Genomic DNA, 23,506 nt, shown 5'->3' with positions numbered 1-23,506 from the left:
ATTATTTATTTTTATTTCCCCTCATACCTGGAATGGGGCTTATGTATTGCAGTTCAGTAAATGTATGTTGAACTGAATGAAACAGTAACAATTGATTCTTTCTAGCATCAGTTTCTAGAATCTAGAGGAGTGATATTTGTAGGGACAGGAAATCAGAAAGAAAGATAGATGAACTCTAAAATTTTAAAAGTAATTTCCCTTCTCTTTTTCCTCATCTTTTTATATAAAGTACGGGACAGCAAAATACAGCTTCCAATTATACAGCTGCGTAAAGTATGGGCTGAAGCAGTACACTATGTGTCTGGGCTAAAAGAAGACTACAGCAGGCTCTTTCAGGGACAAAGAGCAGCAATGTAAGTGGATTCTGTTATTTATAGGTGCAGTGTCATGTGCATTAATGCTCAAGAATTAATCTTGCTGTTTTCATTAAACAGTATTCCATGCAATACTGAAATATTGGGCTAATCTGAAGTGTAATTGTAATATTCTGACCAGACTTTTTAAGAATTCTTACTAATAGTCTGAAACCATCCAATTGCAATAGCTTGAGGGTAGTTCCTGAAAGGTCCTAGTATAAGAAGATTGTTTTATCTTAGAATATCATAGACAGGGAGTTTTTAGAGACTAGATTCTAAATTAACTAATTCTCACAGATTGATAATAGAAATGTAGGCTTTTGATTTACAACAAGTTAAGCTATTAAATTTTTGTCCACTGTTTCTGAAATACTGATTTTTTTTTTCTGCTATGGGTTAGGTTAAGTCTTCTTAGATACAATGCTAACTTGACAAAAATGAAGAACACTTTGATCTCAGCATCTCAGCAACTAAAAGCTAAATTGGAGTTTTTCCACAAAAGCATTCAGCTTGACTTGGAAAGATACAGTGAGCAGATGACTTATGGGATTTGTAAGTGTTTGGGTAACATGTTTGAAAGAAATGTTGCTATCTGCTGTCTACTATGTTGCCTTCTTGCCTCATAGCCCATTGTTTCACTTATACTCAGGTTAGAACAAGAGACAGGTTGCCTCAAGTCATCATAAATAGTGTTTGTACTAAATAGTAGCTCCTTTTAACTTTTAGATTAGCAACTTTACTTCCCTGCAGTTGGACTGTGGTTGGACTAAAATTGCTTAGCTCCAGAAAAATTTAAAGAATTTAAGAACTTGATTTTCAAGCCTCATTTTTAAAATAGATAAAATGTCTCGGGGTGCCTGGGTGGCATTATTGGTTTAGTGTCCAGCTCTTGGTTTTGGCTCAGGTTATGATCTCAGGGTCCCGAGATTGAGCCCCACAGTGAGCTTCGTGCTCAGCATGGAGTCTGCTGAAGACTCTGTCTCCCTCTCCTTCATCCCCTCTCCCCCGCCCCGTGTGTTCTCTTTCTCTCTCAAATAAATAAATAAATAAATATTAAAAAAAAAAAAAGATACAAAGTCTGTATTGAGGTGACTCCTTAACCGGAGAAATTTTAAACTACTTATCTTTTTTTTTTTTTAAAAGATTTTATTTATTTATTTGACAGACAGAGATCACAAGTAAGCAGAGAGTCAGGCAAAGAGAGAGAGAGAGGGAAGCAGGCTCCCCGCTGAGTAGAGAGCCTGACTCAGGGCTCGATCCCAGGACCCCGGGATCATGACCCGAGCTGAAGGCAGAGGCTTTAACCCACTGAGCCACCCAGGCACCCCTTTAAACTACTTATCTTTCTGTAAATAACAACACAAATGATTCTAGGGGTTTTTCTTCAAAACCATCTACTGTCGAGTCCCATTTTTTTTTTTTTAATATAGTACACAGCCTCTAGTTTTCAGTATTTAACTCTAAGCTCTCTCCCTTCATATGTATTAAGGAAATGTAAGATGCTGAAGGGGCCACCACCAATATTTCTGTTTTCTGTCATAAAACATATTCTTTCTTCGGGAAACAAATCCTGTCCATATACTTGTCTTGAGCAAGGTATGTGTATCTCAGAATAAATGATCAGCAGTGTCCAATTGAGTGAATCATTTTACCCACTAGAGCTTGTGCTATGATTGATGTTTTATTTCTATTTGTGTATAATAGGCATTCTGGTGAGTGACAAAACACTATAATTTTTTCACCAGATTATCTCTGACTAGTCATTTGTGTATCTTATACAAGGGTTAAAAAAGAATGACATAGACCTGTGTACTGATACTAAAAGATCACTTAGGTCTTTAATGGCAATGATGTTTTAAGTTGGGGGGAAAAATCAAAGAAAGAAAAGCATGTAGAGATAGTTTCACTTATGAGGGAAAAGGGTGTGTGTCTGTATAACAAAAGATTAATGTAAGATCCTTAGAGTGGAGAGGAGGAAGAGAGACTTTTCTTTGTATATCCTTTTATAGTATTTGATTTTTTAAAAAACCATGTTCATGTATTACTTTTTTTTTTTCATTTTTAAGAGGAAACTATTTATATTGGTTTCTTAGGGGTGCCCTAACAAGTTACTATAAATTGGGTGGCTTAAAACCACAGAAATTTACTGTCACACAGTTCCAAAGGCTGACAATCCAAAATCAAAATTTTGGCAGGGTCATGAGCCCCTTGAGAGCTATGGGGAAGAATACTTCTTTGCTTCTTCCTAGCTTCTCGTGGTTTGCCAACAGTCCTTGGCTCCTTGGATTACAGCTGCCGCACTGTAATCTCTGCCTCTGTTATCAACGTAGCTCTCTCCCTTCTTATGTCTGGGTCTCTGTATCTCTTCTCTTCTCTTATAAGGATGTTGGTCATACTGGACTAATCAACCCTACTCCAAGATGACCTCATCTTAATTTAGCTAATTGCATCTGTAGTGACCCTGTTTCCAAATAAACTCACATTCTGAGGTTCTGAATTAGGACTTCAACATATCTTTTTGGGGGACAGTTCAACCTATAATGTCATTTCTGATGTTGATATGGCAAGAAAGTAGATAGATCAGTAATTAAAGGTATGGCTATTTCTGAGATAATCAATTAAGACTTTTTTTTTAGCCTCAGAAAAAATGTTAAAAGCATGGAAGGAAATGGAAGAAAAGGCTATCCATTATGCTGAGGTAAGATCACTAGTTCATCTTTTATTTTTTTTTTTTTAAGATTTTATTTATTTATTTGACAGAGAGATCACAAGTAGACAGAGAGGCAGGCAGAGAGAGAGGGAAGCAGGCTCCCTGCTGAGCAGAGACCCCCCCCTCCCCGATGTGGCACTCGATCTCAGGACCCTGAGATCATGACCTGACCCGAAGGCAGTGGCCTAACCCACTGAGCCATCCGGGTGCCCTCACTAGTTCATTCTATACGCTTATTAATTCCTGAGGTCTCTCTTAGAAATTGTCTTCGGTTTTGGTATATAGAATATTTTTCATGTTATTACTGAATATCAGACAAAAATCTAGTAGATGTTTTGTGTGTGTAGAGAGAAGTACCATAGTTGATTTAAAAAAAAAAAGGGCTTTGGGCAAATGAGATAAAACTGAAACCTCACTAAACTTCAGTTTCCATATTATACTATGGGACTTTATAGTAGGTTTATGCAGATTAAATGGGAGTACATAATAAATGGTAGTTATTGCTGTTATTTTTATGAGTGGTTTATTTTTTTTTTAATTTTAATTTTTTATTACGTTGTGTCAGTGACCATACAGTACATCATTAGTTTTTGATGTAATATTCCATGATTCATTGTTTGCATATAACACCCAGTGCTCCATGCAATATGTGCCCTCCTTAATACCCATCACTGGGCTAACCCATCTCCCTACCCCCATTCCCTCTAAAATCCTCAGTTTGTTTCCTGAAGTCCATAGTCTGTTATGGTTCATCTCCCCTTCCAATTTCCACCACTTCATTTTTCCCTTCCTTCTCCTAATGTTCTCCATGCTGTTCCTTATGTTCCACAAATAGGTGAAACTATATGGTAATTGACTTTCTCTGCTTGACTTATTTCACTTAGTATAATTTCCTCTAGTTCCATCCATATTGATGCAAAAGTTGGGGATTCATCCTTTCTGATGACTAATACTCTATTTTATATATGGACCACATCTTCTTTATCCATTCATCTGTTGAAGGGCATTTCATTTCTTTCCACAGTTTGGCTGTTGTGCACATTGCTGCTATGCACATTAGGGTGCATGTGGCCCCTCTTTTCATTACATCTGTATCTTTGGGGTAAACACCCAGTAGTACAATTGCTAGTCATCAGGTAGCTCTATTTTTAACTTTCTGAGGAACCTCCACACTGGTTTCCAAAGTGGCTATACTACCTTGCATTCCCACCAACAGTGTGATAGGGTTCCCCTTTCTCCACAACCTCTCCAACACTTATTGTTTTTTGCCTTGTCGATTTTTGCCATTCTGACTGCTGTAAAGTGGTATCTTAGTGTGGTTTTGATTTGAATTTCACTGATGGCTAATGAAGGTGAACATTTTTTCATGTGTCTGTTAGCCATTTGTATGTCTTCTTTGGAGAAGTATCTGTTCGTGTCTTCTGCCTATTTTTGACTTGATTATTTGTTTTTTGGGTGTTGGGTTTGAGAAATTCTTTATAGATCTTGGATATCAGCTTTTTGTCTGTAGTGTCATTTGCAAATATCTTCTCCCATTCCGTGGGTTGCCTCTGTGTTGTTGACAGTTTCTTTTGCTGTGCAGAAGCTTTTTATCTTGATGAAGTCCTAAAAGTTCATTTTCACTTTTGTTTCCCTTGCCTTTGGAGACATGTCTTGAAAGAAGTTGCTGAGGCCAGTGTCAAAGAGGTTACTGCCCATATTCTCCTCTAGGACTTTGATGGATCCGTGTCTCACATTGAGGTCTTTCATCCATTTAGAGTTTATCTTTGTGTATGGTGTAAGCATATGGTCAAATTTCATTTTTCTGTATATAGCTGTCCAATTTTCCCAGCACCGTTTATTGAAGAGACTGTTTTTTCTCCATTGGATATTTTTTCCTGCTTTGTTGAAGATTAACTGACCGTAGAGTTGAGGGTCCATATCTGGGCTTCTTATTCTGTTTCACTGATCTATGTGTTTGTTTTTGTGCCAACACCATGTTATCTTGGGGATCACAGCTTTGTAATATAGCTTGAAATCAGGCAATGTGATGCCCCTAGCTTTGTTTTTCGTTTTCAGCAGTTCCTTGGCGATTTGGGTCTTCTTTGGTTCCATACAATTTTTAGGATTGTTTGTTCCAGCACTTTGAAAAATGCCATTGGTATTTTGATCAAAATGGTGTTGAAAGTATAGATTGCTCTGGGCAGCATAGACCTTTTAACAATGTTTATTCTTCCGATCCATGAGCATGGAATGTTTTTCCATCGTTTTGTGTCTTCTTCAATTTCTTTCATAAGTGTTCTGCAGTTTGTGGAGTACAGATCCTTCACCTCTTTGGTTGGGTTTATTCTAAGTTATCTTATGGTTTTTGGTGCTATTGTAAATAGAATCAATTCCCTAATTTTTCTTTCTACAGTTATTTTGTTAGTGTATAGGAAAGCAGCTGATTTCTGTGCACTGATTTTGTATACTGCCACATTACTGAATTGATGTATGAGTTCTAGTAATTTAGGGGTGGATTCTTTTGGGTTTTCCACATAAAATATGATGTCATCTGTGAAGAGAGAGTCTGATTTCTCCCTCCCCTCATTCCCCACTTTTCTCCCTAAACTTTATAAATCTTATTCTTGGATTTCATTTTGGCCAGTTTTCTTGGTGTGGTGGCTTCCAATTGCTCCAAATTTTCCAAGAGTGCATCTTGCCTGGAAGGTGGTTGATATTTTCAACTCTGTATATTCCCTCAACAGAATGACTAGGAGGAGGAACTCCCAACAAAGAAAAGAGTCAAAGACAGTGGCTTCTCCCATTGACCTAAATGGATATGGATATAAGCATGGTGTCAGAAGTAGATTTCAGGGTTATAGTTATGAAGACAATAGCTAGGTTGGGGGAAACCATTAAAGGCAACGTAGAGTCTTCAAGGGCAGAAATGATAGCTAATCAGGCTGAACTTAAAAATGCTATGAATGAGATGCAATCTAAGCTAGATACTCTAACAGCTAGGGTAAATGAGGTAGAAGAAAGAATTAGTGATGTAGAAGACAAACTGATAGAAAGGAAGGAACAGGAGTCCTGGAACAAACACCTTAAAATCCATGAAAAGAGAATTAGATCGATGCCATGAAATGTTCCAATGTCAGAATTATTGGGATTCCCTGAGGGGGAAATGGGGAGAGAAAGAGGACTAGTAGATATATTTGAGCAAATTGTAGCTGAGAACTTCCCTAATCTGGGGAATGAAACAAGCATTCGTGTCCTAGAGGCGGAGAGGACACCTCCCAAGATCAAGAAGAACAGACCAATGCTCTGGCATATAATAGTAAAACTCAACAAATCTCAGAATCAAGGAAACCTTTTTTTTTTTTTTTTTTTTTTAATTTGACAGAAAGAGATCACAAGTAGGCAGAGAGGCAGGCAGAGACGGCGGCAGTGGCGGCGGCAGTGGCGGCGGGGGGTGGGAAGCAGGCTCCCTGTTGAGCAGAGAGCCTGATGCGGGGCTCGATCCCAGGACACTGGGATTATGACCTGAGCCAAAGGCAGAGGCTTTAACCCACTGAGCCACCCAGGCACCCCTCAAGGAAACTACCTTAAGGGCAATTAAGGGGTAGAGATTCCTTACATACAGAGGGAAGAACATCAGAATAACATCAGAACTCTCCACAAAGACCTAGCAAGCCAGAAGGGGCTAGCAAGACATATTCAGGGTACTAAATGAGAAGAACATGCAGCCAAGAATACTTTATCTGGCAAGGCTGCCATTCAGAACAGATGAAGAGATACAGAGTGTCCAGGTCTGGCAGAAACTGAAAGAATATGTGGCCACTAAGCTAACCCTGCAAGAAATATTAAGAGGGGCTCTGTAAAAGGAGAAGGACCCCCGAAGTGATATAGGACAGAAGTTTACAATCTATAGAAACAAGGACTTCACAGGCGACATAATGACAGAAAAATCATATCTTTCAGTAATCACTCTCAACGTGAACTGCCTAAATGCTCCCATGAAACAGCACAGGGTTGAGGTTTAATAAAAGGACAAGACCCATCCGTATGCTGTCTACAAGGGACTCAATTTGAGTGGTTTAGATAGGATAGCTATACATCCTGGTTACCTGAAATGGTCCCAGTTTATACCTGTCTTGCAATAATTACTCCCTTTTACTCTCAAAATTATGCTTGTTTGGACAATAAATTCTATATGTGGTCATGCTGGTTATAGTTCATTCTCTAGGAGGCATATTCCTTCCTCAGTTGTTAAATCTGTCCATGGTCCCACTAAATTGTTACTCTCCTGAATTGCCAGTACTACCTGAAGGACATGGGTAAGGCAGTTGATATCTTTGGGTAGGAAACCCATTATCTTGATCTTTCTGCATTCTTATGCAAGGCAGTTGGGCACAAGAGGCAGTGAAGATCATAAAGCTGAGATAACAGCAGTTTTGGTGGTCACTTTTTCTCTGTCTTGTTAGTGACACCTCTATCTTTCTGCTTCTCAGGAGGAGAAAGCAGATGCTAATAATTTACTGTTGTCAGAAGAGAAAAGAGAGAAGCATAGGTATTAAGTCTGTCCTTGTATGAAAGATTTTCAGAATCTGAAAGATAAAAAAGCTTGAACAAAGTCAGTGTTTCATGTTAAATCATTGAGTTCTCCTGCTGTTGCAGCAAATCATTCTCTGAGTTCTTTCTGTTTTGTGTGGTGGTGAGCCTATAATTTCTTTTGTGTTTCATCATATTTTAGGTGGGTGTCATTGGTTACCTGGAGGATCAGATCATGTCTCTACACACTGAAATCATGGAGCTGCAGAAGAGCCCTTATGGAAGACGTCAGGGAGACTTAATGGAATCTCTGTAAGTAAGGAAGTCTTGTGTTGCTGGTATGGATGTCTGTAATTTTTTGTCTCAGGTGGTACTTTCTGCATGTCTCTGGCAGAGTAAGCCTGTATTTTTCCTTTTCCATAAATTTTCTTTCTCCAAATATATTGCTATAATTTTATTTATTTATTTATTTATCTATTTATTTATATTTATTTTAAAGATTTTATTTATTGATTTGACACAGAGAGAGACAGCAAGAGGGGGAATGCAAGCAGGGGAAGTGGGAGAGGGAGAAGCAGGCTTTCCGCAGAGCAGGGAGCCCAGCGTAGGTCTTGATTCCAGGACTCTAGTATCATGACCTGATCTGAAGGCAGACTCTTAATAACTGAGCCATCCAAGTGCCCCATTGCCATAATATTTTAAAAGGAAGTTTTTCTTAGTCACAGAAATTTTGGAAATAACTTCAGGGATGACCTTTGCTTTCTTTTTTTTTTTTTAAGATTTTATTTATTTGATAGAGATCACAAGTAGGCAGAGAAGCAGGCAGAGGTGGGAGGGGGAAGCAGGCTCCCTGCTGAGCAGAGAGCCTGATGTGGGGCTCGATCCCAGGACCCTGGGATCATGACCTGAGCTGAAGGCAGTGGCTTAACCCACTGAGCCACCCAGGTGCCCCCGACCTTTGCTTTTTTAATCAAAGCATCATTTCATGTGAGTGTTACCAGGTTTTCAAGTATTCTAAGTTATAAACTGTTGCCCTACTTACCATAGTACTAGCCCAAGTTATTGTCCGTTAAATGCCCTAAATGAGGTTAACTTCCTAAGTGTCTGGATAGAAATTTGAAAATTTTATCCTAATCACAGGCCTTCATTTTTGCCCATTTAAGTGTTTCTTTTTTTTTTTTTTTTTTTTAAAGATTTTATTTATTTACTTGACAGAGAGAGATCACAGTAGACAGAGAGAGAGAGAGGGAAGCAGGCTCCCTGCTGAGCAGAGAGCCCGATGCGGGACTCGATCCCAGGACCCTGAGATCATGACCTGAGCCGAAGGCAGCGGCTTAATCCACTGAGCCACCCAGGCGCCCGATTTAAGTGTTTCTGATGCAGAGATGTTGTATATGTGATTGTGGATCAGAGAGATGTGAAGTATCTCTTCATTAATTTATTATTTATTTATTATTTATTAATTTTTTAAATTTTTATGAAAATATTTTACTTTTAAGTAATTTCTGCCTCCCACTGTGGGGCTTGAACTCATGACACCAAGATCAAGAGCCTCATGCTTTACTGACTGAGCCAGCCAGGTGCACCTAAACTTTGCATTTTTAGATCTTGCTTATTACCCAGTGAAATGCTGTGTCAAATGTTTGTTAGCAATATATATTTGCTTTAAAATAGGTTTATACTCTATTCAAATAATATTGTTCATTTCAAGTTGTTGATTATTAGTCATTGAGTTATCTTCACTTTTGCAAGCATGCTTTCTCTTTCGTAGGGAACAACGTGCCATTGATCTGTATAAGCAGTTAAAGCACAGACCTTCAGGTAAGACACTTAATCACTGTACACAAAGGCATTTTAGGAAACCATCACAAACTTAACAAATCCAGGGGATTGGATTTTTAAAAAAGCTGCAGAATAAATTCCAGTTTTGGTATTGCCATTGAGCTGCTTATGGTAAAACAGCTTTTAAGTTGGTGAGAATTTGAGAGATTAGGAAGGCAAAATAACAAGAAAATTGAGATAGAAAACTTCCTAAAGGGAAGTGAAAGGAAGGAATGAAAGAGAAAAAAGGAACTCAAAGAAAGGGAAGAGGAAGCAAGAAAATGTGAGGAAAGATGGAAAAAATAAGTGCTGCTTAACATTAGAGAAGTTGAAAAGAATTTGGTACAGTGAGTTCAGGTGTGGAGTAATTAGAGGGAAGGCCCATGTTCTAGGCCAAAGCAGCATACCTTGAAAGTGATGCCTTCATCTGCATCTGGTTACTGCTTATTTCATTGGCAAAACAATTCCTGTCGAACGTGCGCTGAATACAGAACATGGAATAAAGAACATGGTCTGTTGCCAAGAGCATTGGAGCTTGGATTCTTGACTGGGCAGCTTACTGACCAAGTACCTAATTTTCTTTCTTTTCTTTTTTTTTTAAAGATTATTTATTTATTTATTTGACAGAGATCTCAAGTAGGCAGAGAGACAGGCAAAGAGAGAGGAAGGGAAGCAGGCTCCTTGTTGAGCAGAGAGCCCAATGTGGGGCTCGATCCCGGGACGCTGGCCTCATGACCTGAGCCAAAGGCAGAGGGTTTAACCCACTGAGCCACCTAGGCACCCCTCTAATTTTCTTGTATCTAATTTTCCTCTTCTGTAAAATGGGGCTGAAACCTCGGTTTCCTAATTCAGTGAGTGTGTGTAGCAATGTATTTGGGAGGTGTTTTGTGAAAATGCCTTGAGAAGTATAAAGTATTATATATCTGTGAGATACTATCCTCTGTTACAAATCGATTTGTTTTGACGGGTTATAGAAGAAATAAAAGGCTAAGCCTGTGCCTTAATTTGCTATATGTACCTAAATTACCAATAAATAAGTAAAACAAAAGACATGTTTTATACTTTAAGATTTACAAACGTGCAAATTAATATCCATCCATATGAAATTCTATCTTAGCAAATAATGTGATCTCCTCTACATTGGTTTTTATTGGAGAGGAATTCATTCAGTTTATTCCTGTAGACATTTATGAGGTGTATATATAAGATAGGCACCCAGTGCTGCCTGGGGTCAGGGATGGTCAGAGGAGGTTATTGCAGGAGATGAGATCTGAGATAAGCCTTAAAGCCTTAAAGTAGTAGGGAAAGGAGCTGGGTTCTTGGATGTACAAGTATAGTGAGTAAAGACACATATGTGTAACACTTAGCATGATTGAGGAAATGAAGTGACTGGGTTGTAGATTTTCAGGGGAGAGGCTGGATCAGATGTGACTGGATCATAAAGGATCTGGTCTGTTATGGTAAAGAGTTCGGATTTCATCATGATAGCAAAGAGAAACTTGAACACGTTTTAAGCAGGGGAATGGCATGACCAGATGAGCATTTCAGAAGTATGGCTTTGGTAACATTGCACATAGTGTGGCTAGACTGAAGACAGGCATTGGTTATGAGGCTGTTGAAATGATCATAACTCAGTATAGGGTGGGCCACGAGCTAAGGCAGAGAGCCTGAACTGTGGAGACTGGGTGAGAGGAAGGTAAAGGCAAGAGAGACACTTAGGAGGTAGAACTGATGGTGTTGGGTGATAGATTGAATTTGGATGGCTGGAGCTGGAGTAAGAATGCCTCCCAAGATTCTGGCTGTGGCAGCTGGGTGCATAGTCAGTAGGACCACTCACCATAAAGGCAAGTGTAGAAAGGATGGCAGACCTGATGGAAAAAGAAGATGAATTCATTTTTGTACATGTTGATGTTAGTGGGATATTAAAGTAGAGATGTCTAATAAACAGTATTTTATATATATATATGTGTATATATATGTATGTGTACATAAGTACACATATACATATATGTACATATGTATATGGAATTAGTAGAAAAGTTGGGGCTAGATATTTAGCTGTTTGAGAATGATCAACCATAGGACTAAAGTGACCATCTTGAAAAAGTAAGTTGAGTAAGGAAGCCAAAGATGGAATCCCAAAGAATACCAACATTCAGGAAATGGCTAGAAGCAGAAGAGCTGCCCGAGAAGATTGGGAAATGACCAATATATAGAAGGAATGATATGATAGGAACAGGACAGAGAGAGTGTCAAGAAGAAAGTGATCAGTGGGGTGAAATGCTGCAGAGATGTGGGTAATAAAAATGTGATGTAAACATGCATTCAACTTAGCAGTTTGGACATCATTGTTGATCTTGGCAAAATATGGCCTTTGGGAACAGAACTCAGATTATGGGAGGCTGAGGGAGGAATGAGACAGGAAGAAATAGAGAAGTCAGTCTAGACCAGCAATTCCCAAATCGTGGTTCATGCACCCCAGAGGATCGATGAGGACAAAACTACTTTCATAACGCTAAGACATTTGCCTTTTTCACTATGTTGACATTTTCACTGATGCTGTGAAAAGCATTGGTAGGTAAACAGCTTATACCTCACTTAGCATGGATCATGGCACTAGTACCAAATTATATAAGTAGTCATACTTTTCACCATTATGCAATCACAGTTAAAAAAAAAATAAGGTTCATTTAAGTATGTACTTGATAAGTAGTAAGAATTCTACTTAAATCTCAACCTTTGGGTACATGTCTTTTCAGTATTCTGTGTGATGAAAGGAGAAGTGCCCCTAGAGCACTTCTGCTCCATACTGAAGTCTACTGTTTTTCTCAGGAAAGCCACTGTGGCAGGTGTCTTCTCAGAAGTTAATGAAGCATGACTGTCATTTTAAGGGAAAAAAACAACGTTAGTTGGCAATATTAAAATTCCATATTTCAAGCAAAAAAATAAAATTTAGGAAAACTTGTTTCCATCAACTGAAATTTGTCAGCTTTTCAGTACCTAAACTTTGATGAGACCAGTGGTGATATTAAAAAACTTGCAAAAAATGTAAAACAAGGCTAGTTTTCTCACTAACAGATTTTGGAAAATAGTTATTTTTAATAAAAATATGTTTCACAGGTAAAGAGTTTTTTGTTATTTTTAAGTAAATAAGTAAATATTTTTAAACTTCTCAGTTTAATTCCCAAAAAACACCTTCGGGTTCTTAAGAATTTTCGCGTGTACAGCGGTCCTGAGACCAGTAAGTTTTAGAACTGCTTATCTAGGCTGTTCTTTTCAGAAGCTTTGCTGTTAAGGAAAGAAGAGGTGAGGAGCCAAGAGAGAGAGATTCCGGGAGGTCAGTCTTCAGAAGGTAGACTTGAGCATATTTAAGTGCTTGGGCCCAAAAACCTGTGGAAAGGGAGGTCCCTAAACAAGCTTGAGAGGCTGATTCACTTAGGCTTGCTTCCACTGATATTACAGGGATTGGCAGTACAGATACTGACACTTCTGTGGGTGTAGGGGTTGGAAGGTGGGGATCTTACTGTCTTGTGGCCACCCATCCTGAAGTAAGAAGTGGAGTTAACTGTTAACAGAAGAGGTGACGGGATTAACAGAGGAAGTGATGACTATCTAGATTTAAAGAGTATGCTAAAGATTTTTAAAAGCTGGTGTATGCAGTGGAAGATGTTGCTGATCCAGAACATTTATTAAGAATCCAGAGCAGAGGGGTGCCTGGGTGGCTCAGTTGGTTAAGTGACCACCTTCAGCTCAGGTCATGATCCTGGAGTGCCAGGATCGAGTCCTGCATCAGGCTCCCTCCTCAGTGGGGAGTCTTGCTTTTCTCTCAGTCCCTCTTCCCTCTCATTCTCTCTCTCAAGTAAATAAATAAAATCTTTTTTTTTTTTTAAAGATGTTATTTATTTATTTGACAGAGAGAGATCACAAGTAGGCAGAGAGGCAGGCAGAGAGAGAGAGGAGGAAGCAGGCTCCCTGCTGAGCAGAGAGCCCGATGCGGGACTCGATCCCAGCACCCTGAGATCATGACCTGAGCCGAAGGCAGTGGCTTAACCCACTGAGCCACCCAGGCGCCCCAATAAATAAAATCTTTAAAAAAAAAAAAAAAAAAAAAAGAATCCAGAGCAGAAGTGAAGACCTGTGAATTAGTAGTGATGACAGAGGAAATGGTAGTGTAATTTTTTTATTGGTGGTAGTTAGTGGCTTACCTGCAGAAACTGATGGAATGGATGGTTAGACTGATCCAGGCTTAGGATTTTGCTCATAGAAGACAAAAAAGTTCAAGGTATTGACAGAAAGTGATATAAGTAATAGACGTTATGGTTAGAATAAAATAATTGAAACTTAAGATTTTAATAGAGCAAGTCTAATTCTTTTTTCCCTTCAATCAGTAATACTCCTAGTCTTCTCGCCAGTGAATTGGGTATTGCAGATAAAGAGATAGAAAATTCCATCCATTGGGTCCGTCAAATTAACTTCCTGTAGTCAGTGATAGCATTTGTTTGACTTGTTGTTGTTGTTACTATTGTTGTTGTTATTATTAAGGATTTTAAGTAATCTCTACACCCAGTGTGGAGCTCAAATTCATAAAACCGAGCTCAGTCGCACATTCCACCGACCGAGCCAGCCAGGCACCCCTGGATTATTTTTATAAAAACTTTGCAGTAGCCCTGTCAGCATACTAGCATGTCATAGAGCCTAGAAATAAATTTGCTATCTGGGTAGCTTCTTTGAACTGATCATTATCTTGAGTGACAAATTAGTTGTAATAAGAAGTTTCATCTATGGTTGGAGCTTATGTAATCATATTTGATACATGGTTTCTGATGTCTTTTCTAGCTTAGAGTTGACTTGAGACTCTTGTTAAGCTAAAAATGGTGAAAAACAACTTTCTTCATTTTTGTATGCTGGAGAAGTGAATGTTCTGAGGTCTCTGACCATCTAAACAAGCTAACTATATGGGGAAGCTTTTCTGGTCTGTGGGATTTAGGAAGGAGTGCTGTTGGGAGAGGAGCCTGTTTGGAACCTCTGTAGTTCAGTGTTAGTAAGGGAGAGACAAAGTGGGACATGTGTAGGGAATAAATTTGGGCTATGAGGGAGAGGTCTTTGCAGTGATAACAAAGGATCCTGAACTTTCTAAAAACCTTTTGGGATTCCCCTTTCATAGTAAAATGTGGGTAATAATAGTAGCCATCTCACAGGACTCCTATGAGGGTTCAGTGAGAAGTGTTAAGTATGTAATAGCAAATAATATTTTTGCATTGAGATTAATTATTGTCCAAGGAAATAGCCAACATGATCTATGAGCAGTCTTCCAGTTTTAAAAACTTGAATACCACTTTCTGAAATATAACAATGCTTTTTTGTTTTTGTTTGTTTGAGAGAGAGGGAGATAGCACAGCCTGGACAAAGGGAAAGGGAGAGAGAGAGTGTGGAGCCTGACATAGGGCTCAGTGTCATGACCCTGAGATCATGACCTAAGCGAAATCACCGACTGAGCCACCCAGGCACCCTGGTTATTTTGGTTGTTGTTGTTGTTTTGTTTTGTTTTTTAATTGAGTTTCGTCTCCTATAAACTGTAGAACTCACTCACGGTTTCCACACAGCCATCCTCTTTGAGGACATTTGTCATCTTCCAGTTTACATTATCATACTGTCCTCAGACTGAACTTTCAGCATCTGCAGGTCCTTTTATTAGTGCATCAGATTTGCCTTACATTGTCAGTTTTTTTTTTTCAAAGTTTTCATGGGCTGTAAACAGATGGATAAACATAAAATCCCAAGCAACCTAGATGGGGGAAGGGCCTCCTTCTTTTGAACCAGTGAAAGTTTAATGAATTGTCCTATTTTTTTTGTTCTTTTTTTTTTTTTAAAGATTTTATTTATTTGACAGAGAAACAGAGAGAGAGAGAGAGAGAGAGAGAGATCATGCACAAGTAGAAGGAGTGGCAGAGAGAGAGAGGGAGAAGCAGGTTCCTAGCTGAGTAGGGAGCCCAGTGTGGGGCTTGATCCCAGGACTTGGAATCATGACATGAGCTGAAGGCAGATGCTTTATTGACTGAGCCACCCAGTCACCCCTGTTCTGCTGTTTTTAAATAAATGATGTAAGTCATCCAAGGGAAATTGATCTTTCAGCCAGAAAGCTGCATATGTATCTGGGATTTGGGTTAATATGGGTTAAAGATGGGTAAACATATTCTTCTCAAAACAGGCAACTAAGTTCTGTGAAGATAACAGTGATAAATTTAAATATGCATTATACACAAACATTTGTTTTTAGATATATAATTGTTCATATATTATATTATCTTAAATTTTTAATCCAGTTTTAAATTTAAATGAAGATGCTTATTAATTAAAACTACTTCCAGGTTTTTAGGAATTTTTTTATTTAGAGGCTAATGTATTTATTCAGAAGACAAGTTATACCCACTCACTGAGATCTTTTATAGATCAATACTACAGCGACAGCACGGAAATGGTGAAGATCATTGTGCATACTGTTCAGAGTCAAGACCGGGTTCTCAAGGAGCTGTTTGGTCACCTGAGGTAGAAAAGTTCTTTTATTTCCTATGGAAAAGCCAGGGTACTTTTATTATTTTCCTTTCAAAGAGTAATATTCCTTTTTGGTAAATATACTAGACCTAGGAAGATACCTGGCAGTTCTTTGGGTGGTTTGACCCCAGTTGTGTCTCATTTGTGTACATCACTGCGGACATCAGTCACTAAATCTGGTGCTGATTGTGGTTCATTTTTCCAGCTGGGTGTGGGAGTATGGTGTACAGTCTTGGGGGGGTGTATAATTATCTGATGCTGATTTCATCTCTCCAGCAAGTTATTGGGCTGTAAACAGAAGATTATTGATCTACTGCCTAAGGTGGAAATGGCCCTTAGTAACATCAAAGAAGCTGACAATACTGTCATGTTTATGCAGGGAAAGAGACAGAAAGAAATATGGCATCTCCTTAAAATTGCCTGTGTAAGTGACTTTTAATGAATTACTATTTTTTTCAATTAGGAGATTTTATTTATTTGACAGAGAAAGAGAGCATGAGCAGGGGGAGTGGCAGAGGGAGAGGGAGAAGCAGGCTCCCCACTGAGCAGGGAGCCCCACAAAGCACTTAATCCTAGGACCGGGATCACGACCTGAGCTGAAGGCAGATGCTTAACTGACTGAGCCACCCATTCACCCCAACTTTTAATGAATTATTTAATGTGACATTGATTTGCTGGTATTCCCTGGAAAAGGGATTCGCATGACCTAGGTCCTTTTAAAGATGTGTGCATTCTGTGTTAGTTTGATGCTCATGTTCTTTGCTTGGTGTTTCACTAGCAATTCAGATGCAGGACTTCCTGATCATCCTTCATTATTTCTCTCCTCTCTAGTCTCGTGTTTATCCACTCCTTCCAGCCCTAGACCACTGTGGTATCCCATCCCAATTTGGGGGTAGAGGTGCTTGACGAGTTAATGAAACTAACTCCTTGTTCAGTGGGTTTTTTTTTTTTTTTCCCCCTCCAACTCAAGTGAAATGTGAAGGGCAGATACATTTTGTTTTAGTCATGAGAGGGGTCCAGGAGAGGACAGTTGTACAGAAATCCTTACATAAAGATGGGGATAGTTTTGTATAGAAATACTCTGGTTGTGTATATGAGAAGTAGTAGAAGTGTAAATCTTAGGAATATTGTAGGAATTGTATGAATCAATGGTGATGCTTGCCTGTAATCTTTTTATTTACTTTTTTCCCCTTTAGACACAGAGTTCTGCCCGGTCCCTTGTAGTATCTAGTCTAGAAGGTGCAGTAACCCCTCAGGCATCAGCATGGCTTCCCCCAGCTTCAACAGAACGTGAACATCCTCTGTCATGTGTGGTAACTCCTCAAGATGGGTGGGTTCACTTTGCAACAATAGATAGTTGTTTTCAAGAGTAGTGGTAGGAATGAGGTAGAGTAGAGCGTAGTGGTTAAGACATAGTTTTTGGTGCCTTATATAGACCAGGGTTGAATCCTGACTGTCCCTTCATAATAACCTTGTGCAAATTAACTTGATTCTTTTAATGTTCACATTTCCTCACCTGTTAAGTGGGAACGGCTGTGAAAATTCAATTAGATGTTGTATGTGAAGTGCTTGGGAAGTAAATATCAACAAATGTTTTTTATTTAGCTAAATCACCTAATCCTAGTTCTGAGTTCTTTCTCAACTATTTCTTCCATAACCATTTATCTCAGAAATTATGCTCTTTTGCATTTATCATTTTAGTGTCCTTTACCATCACCCCTCTAATGAATTATTGAGTTTATTCTACTCATTTTATAACTTAGTATCTCTAAAATCAGACTTTTTTCAATGCCTTAATTCAGTTTTGCAAAGAACTCAAGTTTGAAGCTTTATATTTTCCTTTATTAATTCCTACTCTTCTGCTAAAAGCTGAATGACTATCCATTTCTGTTATTTTTCTCAGCATAAGATGTGCTGTATCCAGAGCCAGTGGCTCTGTGCTAGTTTGTGTATTATCACTCTTTTCACAACTCATGGAGACCTCTGCAGCAGCACCAGCATTACCTAGAAGCTCTGCCCATAATTAGTTTTGCCTGTGCAGCATCAGCCATGTACATCATTGCTCAGGAGGTCATGCGGCTGCACATTCTATACTCTTATGAGAGAAACGCACATGGCAGGAAGGAAAGCTGATACCAGGTGTTTTTTTTTGTTTGTTTGTTTTTTGTTTTTTTTTTTTAAAGAAAGCAAGTTGTAAGGTATATCTTGGGATCATTTGAGATTTGGCCCAATGTAATACAGCCACAGATACAGCACAGGCTGTAATTCAATTGACTTTAGGAAATATTCCACTAATCGGAGTTGAAGCAAATACAATTCAATACATTACTGACCTTTTTGCTTTTATTAAAGGCATTTAGGTTTGTTAGGGGATGCTAATGGTTGCAAATGTCATCTCTATACAGGTAATTTCTAATTTGAGGTTGTGGTTGTTAGCAAAAGCATGTCATATAGAAATTTTAAATATGTTTTCCAGTAGGAATACATTATAAAGTAAAAAATTGATTTCGATGATAATGTACACATAGTACTTAACCACCAAGGATTAGAATCTGTTGACCTCAATTTTTCCATCTTTTGAATATGAGCTAAATTAGAATTTAGTTCTGAGCTTATAGTGGCTACCATTTTGGAAAAAGGTAAAGGATAGAGGCCATAAGGCAGAGGGAAGTGGGGAAGGTGGAAACCAGAATCAGGATTTCCTTCAAATATAAACTTCCAGGGATACTTGTTGGTTCTGGGCAGCTCCCCTGTGATGCTGTTTTCTAATGCTGTCCTCAGGAATCAGCTTGCTTGTTTTCTTTTTCATGGCTATCATCTATAGTTTCCAACCAGAGTTTTTACCTTCCCTCATCTTTGCAGACCAGATTGTACTTTTTTATCTTCACCCCTGCATTTCTGTCTCTGAAGTAAACATACTGATGTTGTTACTACTTAGAAGGAAAGAGAAATAGTCCAGAAACAAAGAGATTTTTCATGTCTCTGTGCTAGAGTTATCTCCCCCACCTCCCAGCAAGCATTTTCAGAGGGGGAAATGTATGTACATGCCACTTACATTTCAGAGGAAAGTGAGTTTGTACTTCTAGTGAACTTCTTATCATTTGAGCTGGGTAGAGGCAATAGTTTGGGGTAACAAGTAGGACTCTGCCTCTGGGTGGGAGGGAAGAGGAAACTTGAAGACCCTAGGAATCAGCTGCACGGGGGTGCTGGCTTGCAGTGCTGTGGGAAGGGCAGTGATCATTCTGACCCTGAAGACCAGAAGATAAGAATAAATTCATTTGCCCCTTTGCTGCATTTGAAAAGGTTTTGTTTTTTCATCATACAGGGAGACTATAGCACAAATGATAGAAGAAAATTTGAACTGTCTTGGCCATTTAAGCACTATTATTCATGAAGCAAATGAGGAACAGGGCAGTAGAATAATGGTAAGTTTTATATGGTATGGGTGTTTTAGGTTTGTTGGGTACAAAGGTTTTTAACTTTCCGTGCTAGTCTCATCTGGCATTTGGGATGCATATGGGGAAGAGAAGAACTCAAGAAAGACCAAGAACATTTGAGTTATATCCTCGACCTCAAATTCCTATCATTTCTTACTCACGGATATACTGGGATTATGTCATCGATAGTCTTCAACAGTAGCATATTTGGTCAAATTAAATGAAGGGTGAACTTTTTTTGCAGTGTGACCACTGAAATTGAATGGTTTGTACTTTTTTGGTTCAGCAATCAATTTTCTCCAATAAGATGGGACAGGATTTGTACTGTAATTCAAATGTAGTAACTACTGTATGCAAAACGAATGTTAATACAGTTGTAATTAATAGAAGTATTAAGATTTGGTTACTGTCAATTACTGATTTGTTAAAACTTGGAGAAACCACAATAAAATGTTTACTGAATTAACTTTACTACAGTTAGTCTCAAGGTCAACTGTTTGAATTTCCTTTCACTAATTATTTACTTCAAATATTTATGAAAACTCTTTGAAATATTTTATTAATCACCAGGAAAGAAGGTAAAACTAAACTTTCTAATTGTAACTTATACTTTCGATTTTTCAACTTTTGATTATAAAATGTCCAAACACACAGAAAACTTGCAAAAAGTAACACCCCTAAACCTACTGTTTATAGTCAACATCTAACTGTAACTTTTTCATGCCTGATTTTAGAATCTTGATTGGAGTTGGTTAACAGAATGACTTGCTACTTATTCACTGTCCCCAAACATATGGAAGTTGTTGGTGCACGTGTTGGAAATTTGCTTTTCTCCCATGAAATCATTCTTCAGACACCAGCATTGAAGAAATGGCTATGAACAGAAAATATGCATGATTTTACAAGCACAATACTTTGACTTTAGGAAATTCCAAGGTCTGAACAGATAGAATTTTATGTCAGTGACCTTGTTTAAATGGTAGCTACTTAAGCACATCATGGCAATCCATTTGTCTTTAAACGTGATACAACAGCTAACTGACTAAAAACAACTTTTATCATTTAACTTTTGGCCGTAAGACCAAAAGTAATATCTATATGTGGAAAACAAAACTTTAACTAATGTATGTGTTCTAAGTAAAAGTTGTTTGCCCGTTTCTGTGAAAGAGTCTCCTCTCAAGACTATACTGTACCTCCTTGTGTTGCATTCAGAAATGCTCTTCCTGGCAACATAAGGAGTTGGCTTAACCCAACTGCACATTTGACAGTATCCCTTTCCTAGAGAAGGAATTATGTATCTGTGCCTTTAATACCAGTTGATTCTCACAAATCTCATTAAATGTGCTATGTGTATATGTATTTAAGATGTACATTTAATAATATCAAGAAGATGCCTATTAATTTATAATGTGTTTAAAGACTGTTATTTTTTCACTTGTAAAAATGGGTCGTTTAATGAATTTTTCAAGTCTTGTACAAATTTATAAAGATCTGCACTCCCTTATCTGTAATTCCAAAATTCTAAAAAGCTCTGAAAGCAAGGTCTTTCAAAAGCTTGGTAACAAACTCATTTGCTTCCAAATCTAACCTGAATTGACAATCTACTTCTCCCATTTAGTGTGAATATTCATTTTGCTGTGGAAATATTAACATATTTGATTACTGGGGGGTGTGGGGCTGCTACAGACCGTGCTGGGTGTTTATGTAGTACGGTATATGCACTGAATTACCTTTGTAAAATCTGAAAATTTCATAATTCTGAAACATCTTGCCCTAAGGGTTTCAGATAAAGGACTGTGGATCTGCCATCTGTTAAATAATTTAGAAGGTATTACGTGTTTTTTAAAAAAATGTGAAATGCTTTTATATTCTAGATACTTTTTTCCACTTTGTGTATTAAATGATTTTTAAAATTACTTTTGGAATGAATCTCTATTCATTATAATCAGATTATGATAGAATGTTTGAATATGGTTTAGGAAACGGTTCTGTGAAACGGAACTGGAGCACAGTATAACTTAATGGGCCTTGGGATTTAAATAGGACTTAACAGTATAACTTAATTCCTTAGGAATTAAATAGGACTTAACAGTAAAAACAGCATTGGGCAGCTTATTTTAATATAGCCTTTTCTCTTGAGATGTCCTATCACCACTTTCCATGTCTAAAAACCATGCTCATATCTTGCTCTATAAACTGAGGTCTTAGTCACCCCACCCCCATTTTGCTAGTAGTGTCATTTTACATCATGGAAATCCAGTTTGAAATCTTGGGGCTGTCTCCTCCTAACTTTTTAGTTTATCTGGTACTGTTGTTTCTCTAAATATGGAAATTCTGGCTGTCAACTATTTCATTTTTAAAGATTTTATTTATTTGACAGAAACAGCGAGAGAGGGAACACTAGCAGGGGAGTGGGAGAAGCAGACCGCCTGCTTAGGCAGTCTGTCTCTTGCTTCTCTAGTTCTAGAAGGTTTTAATCAACAAAACACATATTGGGTACCTGTTGCTTGGAAGACAGTGAGCTAGATGGCAAGATTAGAAACAGTTAACAAAGGCAGTACATGAATGCTTATCTGGGAGTCTGAACATTATAAACCATCCAAACATTGAAATAATTGTTTAAAGAATTTACTGTTTAGATGACTGCATATTTTCTAAATATCACTGTAATAACTGATGAAAGATCTGCTGTAGGGTGTGGCTGGGGTGATATGGGCAGGTACTATTGAGTCAGAACAGGTTATAGTGAGAGATCACCTAAGACTTGTTTCTGTACTCTTACTTTTTATTGGGCCACACCTCTTCAGAGTTGAATGACAATTGTGAATATACATTTCATTCTGTAATTCCAGCAGCATTTGAAAAATGAAGAAAATCCATCCAGAAATTGAGCTGGAATAAGTTGTTTTTTGTTCGTCTTAACTTTCTGGAAGTAAGATAGCTAAGTTTTGCTAATATCATTTATCTGGAACAGACAAGGTCTCAGATAATTGTAGGTAATAAAAGTCCTATGAACAATACAGGTAAGTGCATTTATTGAAGGGAGAGGGCAGAGTGGTCTGGGAGGGCTTGCTGAAATCCTATTTAAGACTTCCCATTTCCACAGTTACTACCTTAGAAACCTTGGGCCTGCATTTCCTAACTACTTGGCTTCTCTGCTTCCAACCTGTTTCCACTCTAAGCTATTTTGCAGACTCACCAGGCCGAAGGTACTGTTTTCCCATACTTCCCTGCTCAAGGTTACAGAGTCCTGCCATGCCCTCCCTTGTCCAGCTGTGGTTCCACCAGCCTTTCAAGGTTTACAGGATTACTGCCCAACCTACTCTAAATACACTGCCTTTATTTCCCTTGTATTTATCCATCTCATTCCCATCTCTGCTCTTTAACTTTGTCCATTTATGTCTTGGTAATGTATGCACAAAATCTGTAACTTAACTGAAGACTCAGGTAAAAAAGTCTGTTCTCTAGTCATCCAGCTCCCTCTCTCTACAGAAAACATGCATGCAAGCCTTTTAGAGTCTGAGCCTGGCATAGTCTATTCGGTTCCTTTCCAATACATGGGCTTCAAGGAAGTTGCAATGTTTTTTGAGCCTACCTGGAGGCCCTCCGTCCCAACACCCCCCCCCCCCCACTTTTACGTGCTTAACTCATTCTGTTCCTATTTGGGATGACCTTTATGAAGCCCTCACTGGATCAACATTATGGCACGTTAATCGGTGCTCAGAAAAATACCCGACAACTGAGCGACGTGGTCAAATTGAGCATTTTTCTCTTCTGAACTTCCACAATACTTTTCTTGCAATATATCTATTGCTCCTGAATTCGCACAGGATCCGTGCCTGAAGCACGGTATAAACAAACAGCTACCACGCTGAGAGTGCAGAAGTGGGTTTCTGCACAGGAACAAACTGACCAGTCCCTCGTCCCAGGCGCCATCTCCTTTTCTCTACATCCCGGCCTACTCCAGGCGGTCGAGCTCCCTTCTCTCCCAGAGCAGGAAAACAGCACTGCGCAGACATAAGCGCGCGTACCTCCGAAGGCGGGCGGCCGGAAGAATTTTGTCCTGCGCGCTCCCCGTCTTCTAGTGGCGCGGTGAGCCTTGCGTCGGCGTGCGTGGC

General features: G+C 38.6%; 1 protein-coding gene and 1 long non-coding RNA gene across 5 annotated transcripts in view; one reads left to right on the top strand and one right to left on the bottom strand.

The window, feature by feature from the left end:
• CHUK (component of inhibitor of nuclear factor kappa B kinase complex) overlaps positions 1 to 20,236 on the top strand; it is a 42,556-nt gene extending 22,320 nt beyond the window's left edge. Inside the window, exons 12-21 of one of the 4 annotated variants that reach the window (XM_032311677.1) lie at positions 230 to 353; positions 757 to 908; positions 2,993 to 3,054; positions 7,781 to 7,890; positions 9,350 to 9,399; positions 15,849 to 15,945; positions 16,228 to 16,375; positions 17,148 to 17,264; positions 19,277 to 19,376; positions 20,123 to 20,236. In XM_032311677.1, the coding sequence (XP_032167568.1) occupies positions 230 to 353; positions 757 to 908; positions 2,993 to 3,054; positions 7,781 to 7,890; positions 9,350 to 9,399; positions 15,849 to 15,945; positions 16,228 to 16,375; positions 17,148 to 17,264; positions 19,277 to 19,345 (929 nt within the window). In that variant the 3' untranslated portion in view covers positions 19,346 to 19,376; positions 20,123 to 20,236. Of the gene's footprint in view, positions 1 to 229; positions 354 to 756; positions 909 to 2,992; positions 3,055 to 7,780; positions 7,891 to 9,349; positions 9,400 to 12,679; positions 13,132 to 15,848; positions 15,946 to 16,227; positions 16,376 to 17,147; positions 17,282 to 19,276; positions 19,377 to 20,122 lie in introns of those variants that run through there. The other 3 variants (XM_032311676.1, XM_032311679.1, XM_032311680.1) reach the window with 3 other exon arrangements.
• On the bottom strand, positions 19,842 to 23,413 carry LOC116572608. The gene is made up of 2 exons (XR_004278434.1): positions 23,302 to 23,413; positions 19,842 to 20,262 (listed from the first exon to the last, which is right to left on the bottom strand). It is a non-coding gene; the product is annotated as an uncharacterized LOC116572608 (long non-coding RNA).
• Positions 23,414 to 23,506: the final 93 nt, after the last annotated feature.

This window comes from Mustela erminea, chromosome 14 (genome assembly GCF_009829155.1).
Source record: "Mustela erminea isolate mMusErm1 chromosome 14, mMusErm1.Pri, whole genome shotgun sequence".
In the NCBI taxonomy this organism is placed as follows: Eukaryota; Metazoa; Chordata; class Mammalia; order Carnivora; family Mustelidae; genus Mustela; species Mustela erminea.
The sequence above is the reverse complement of the archived record's forward strand: the minus strand, read 5'-3'. Positions and strand labels throughout refer to the sequence as shown.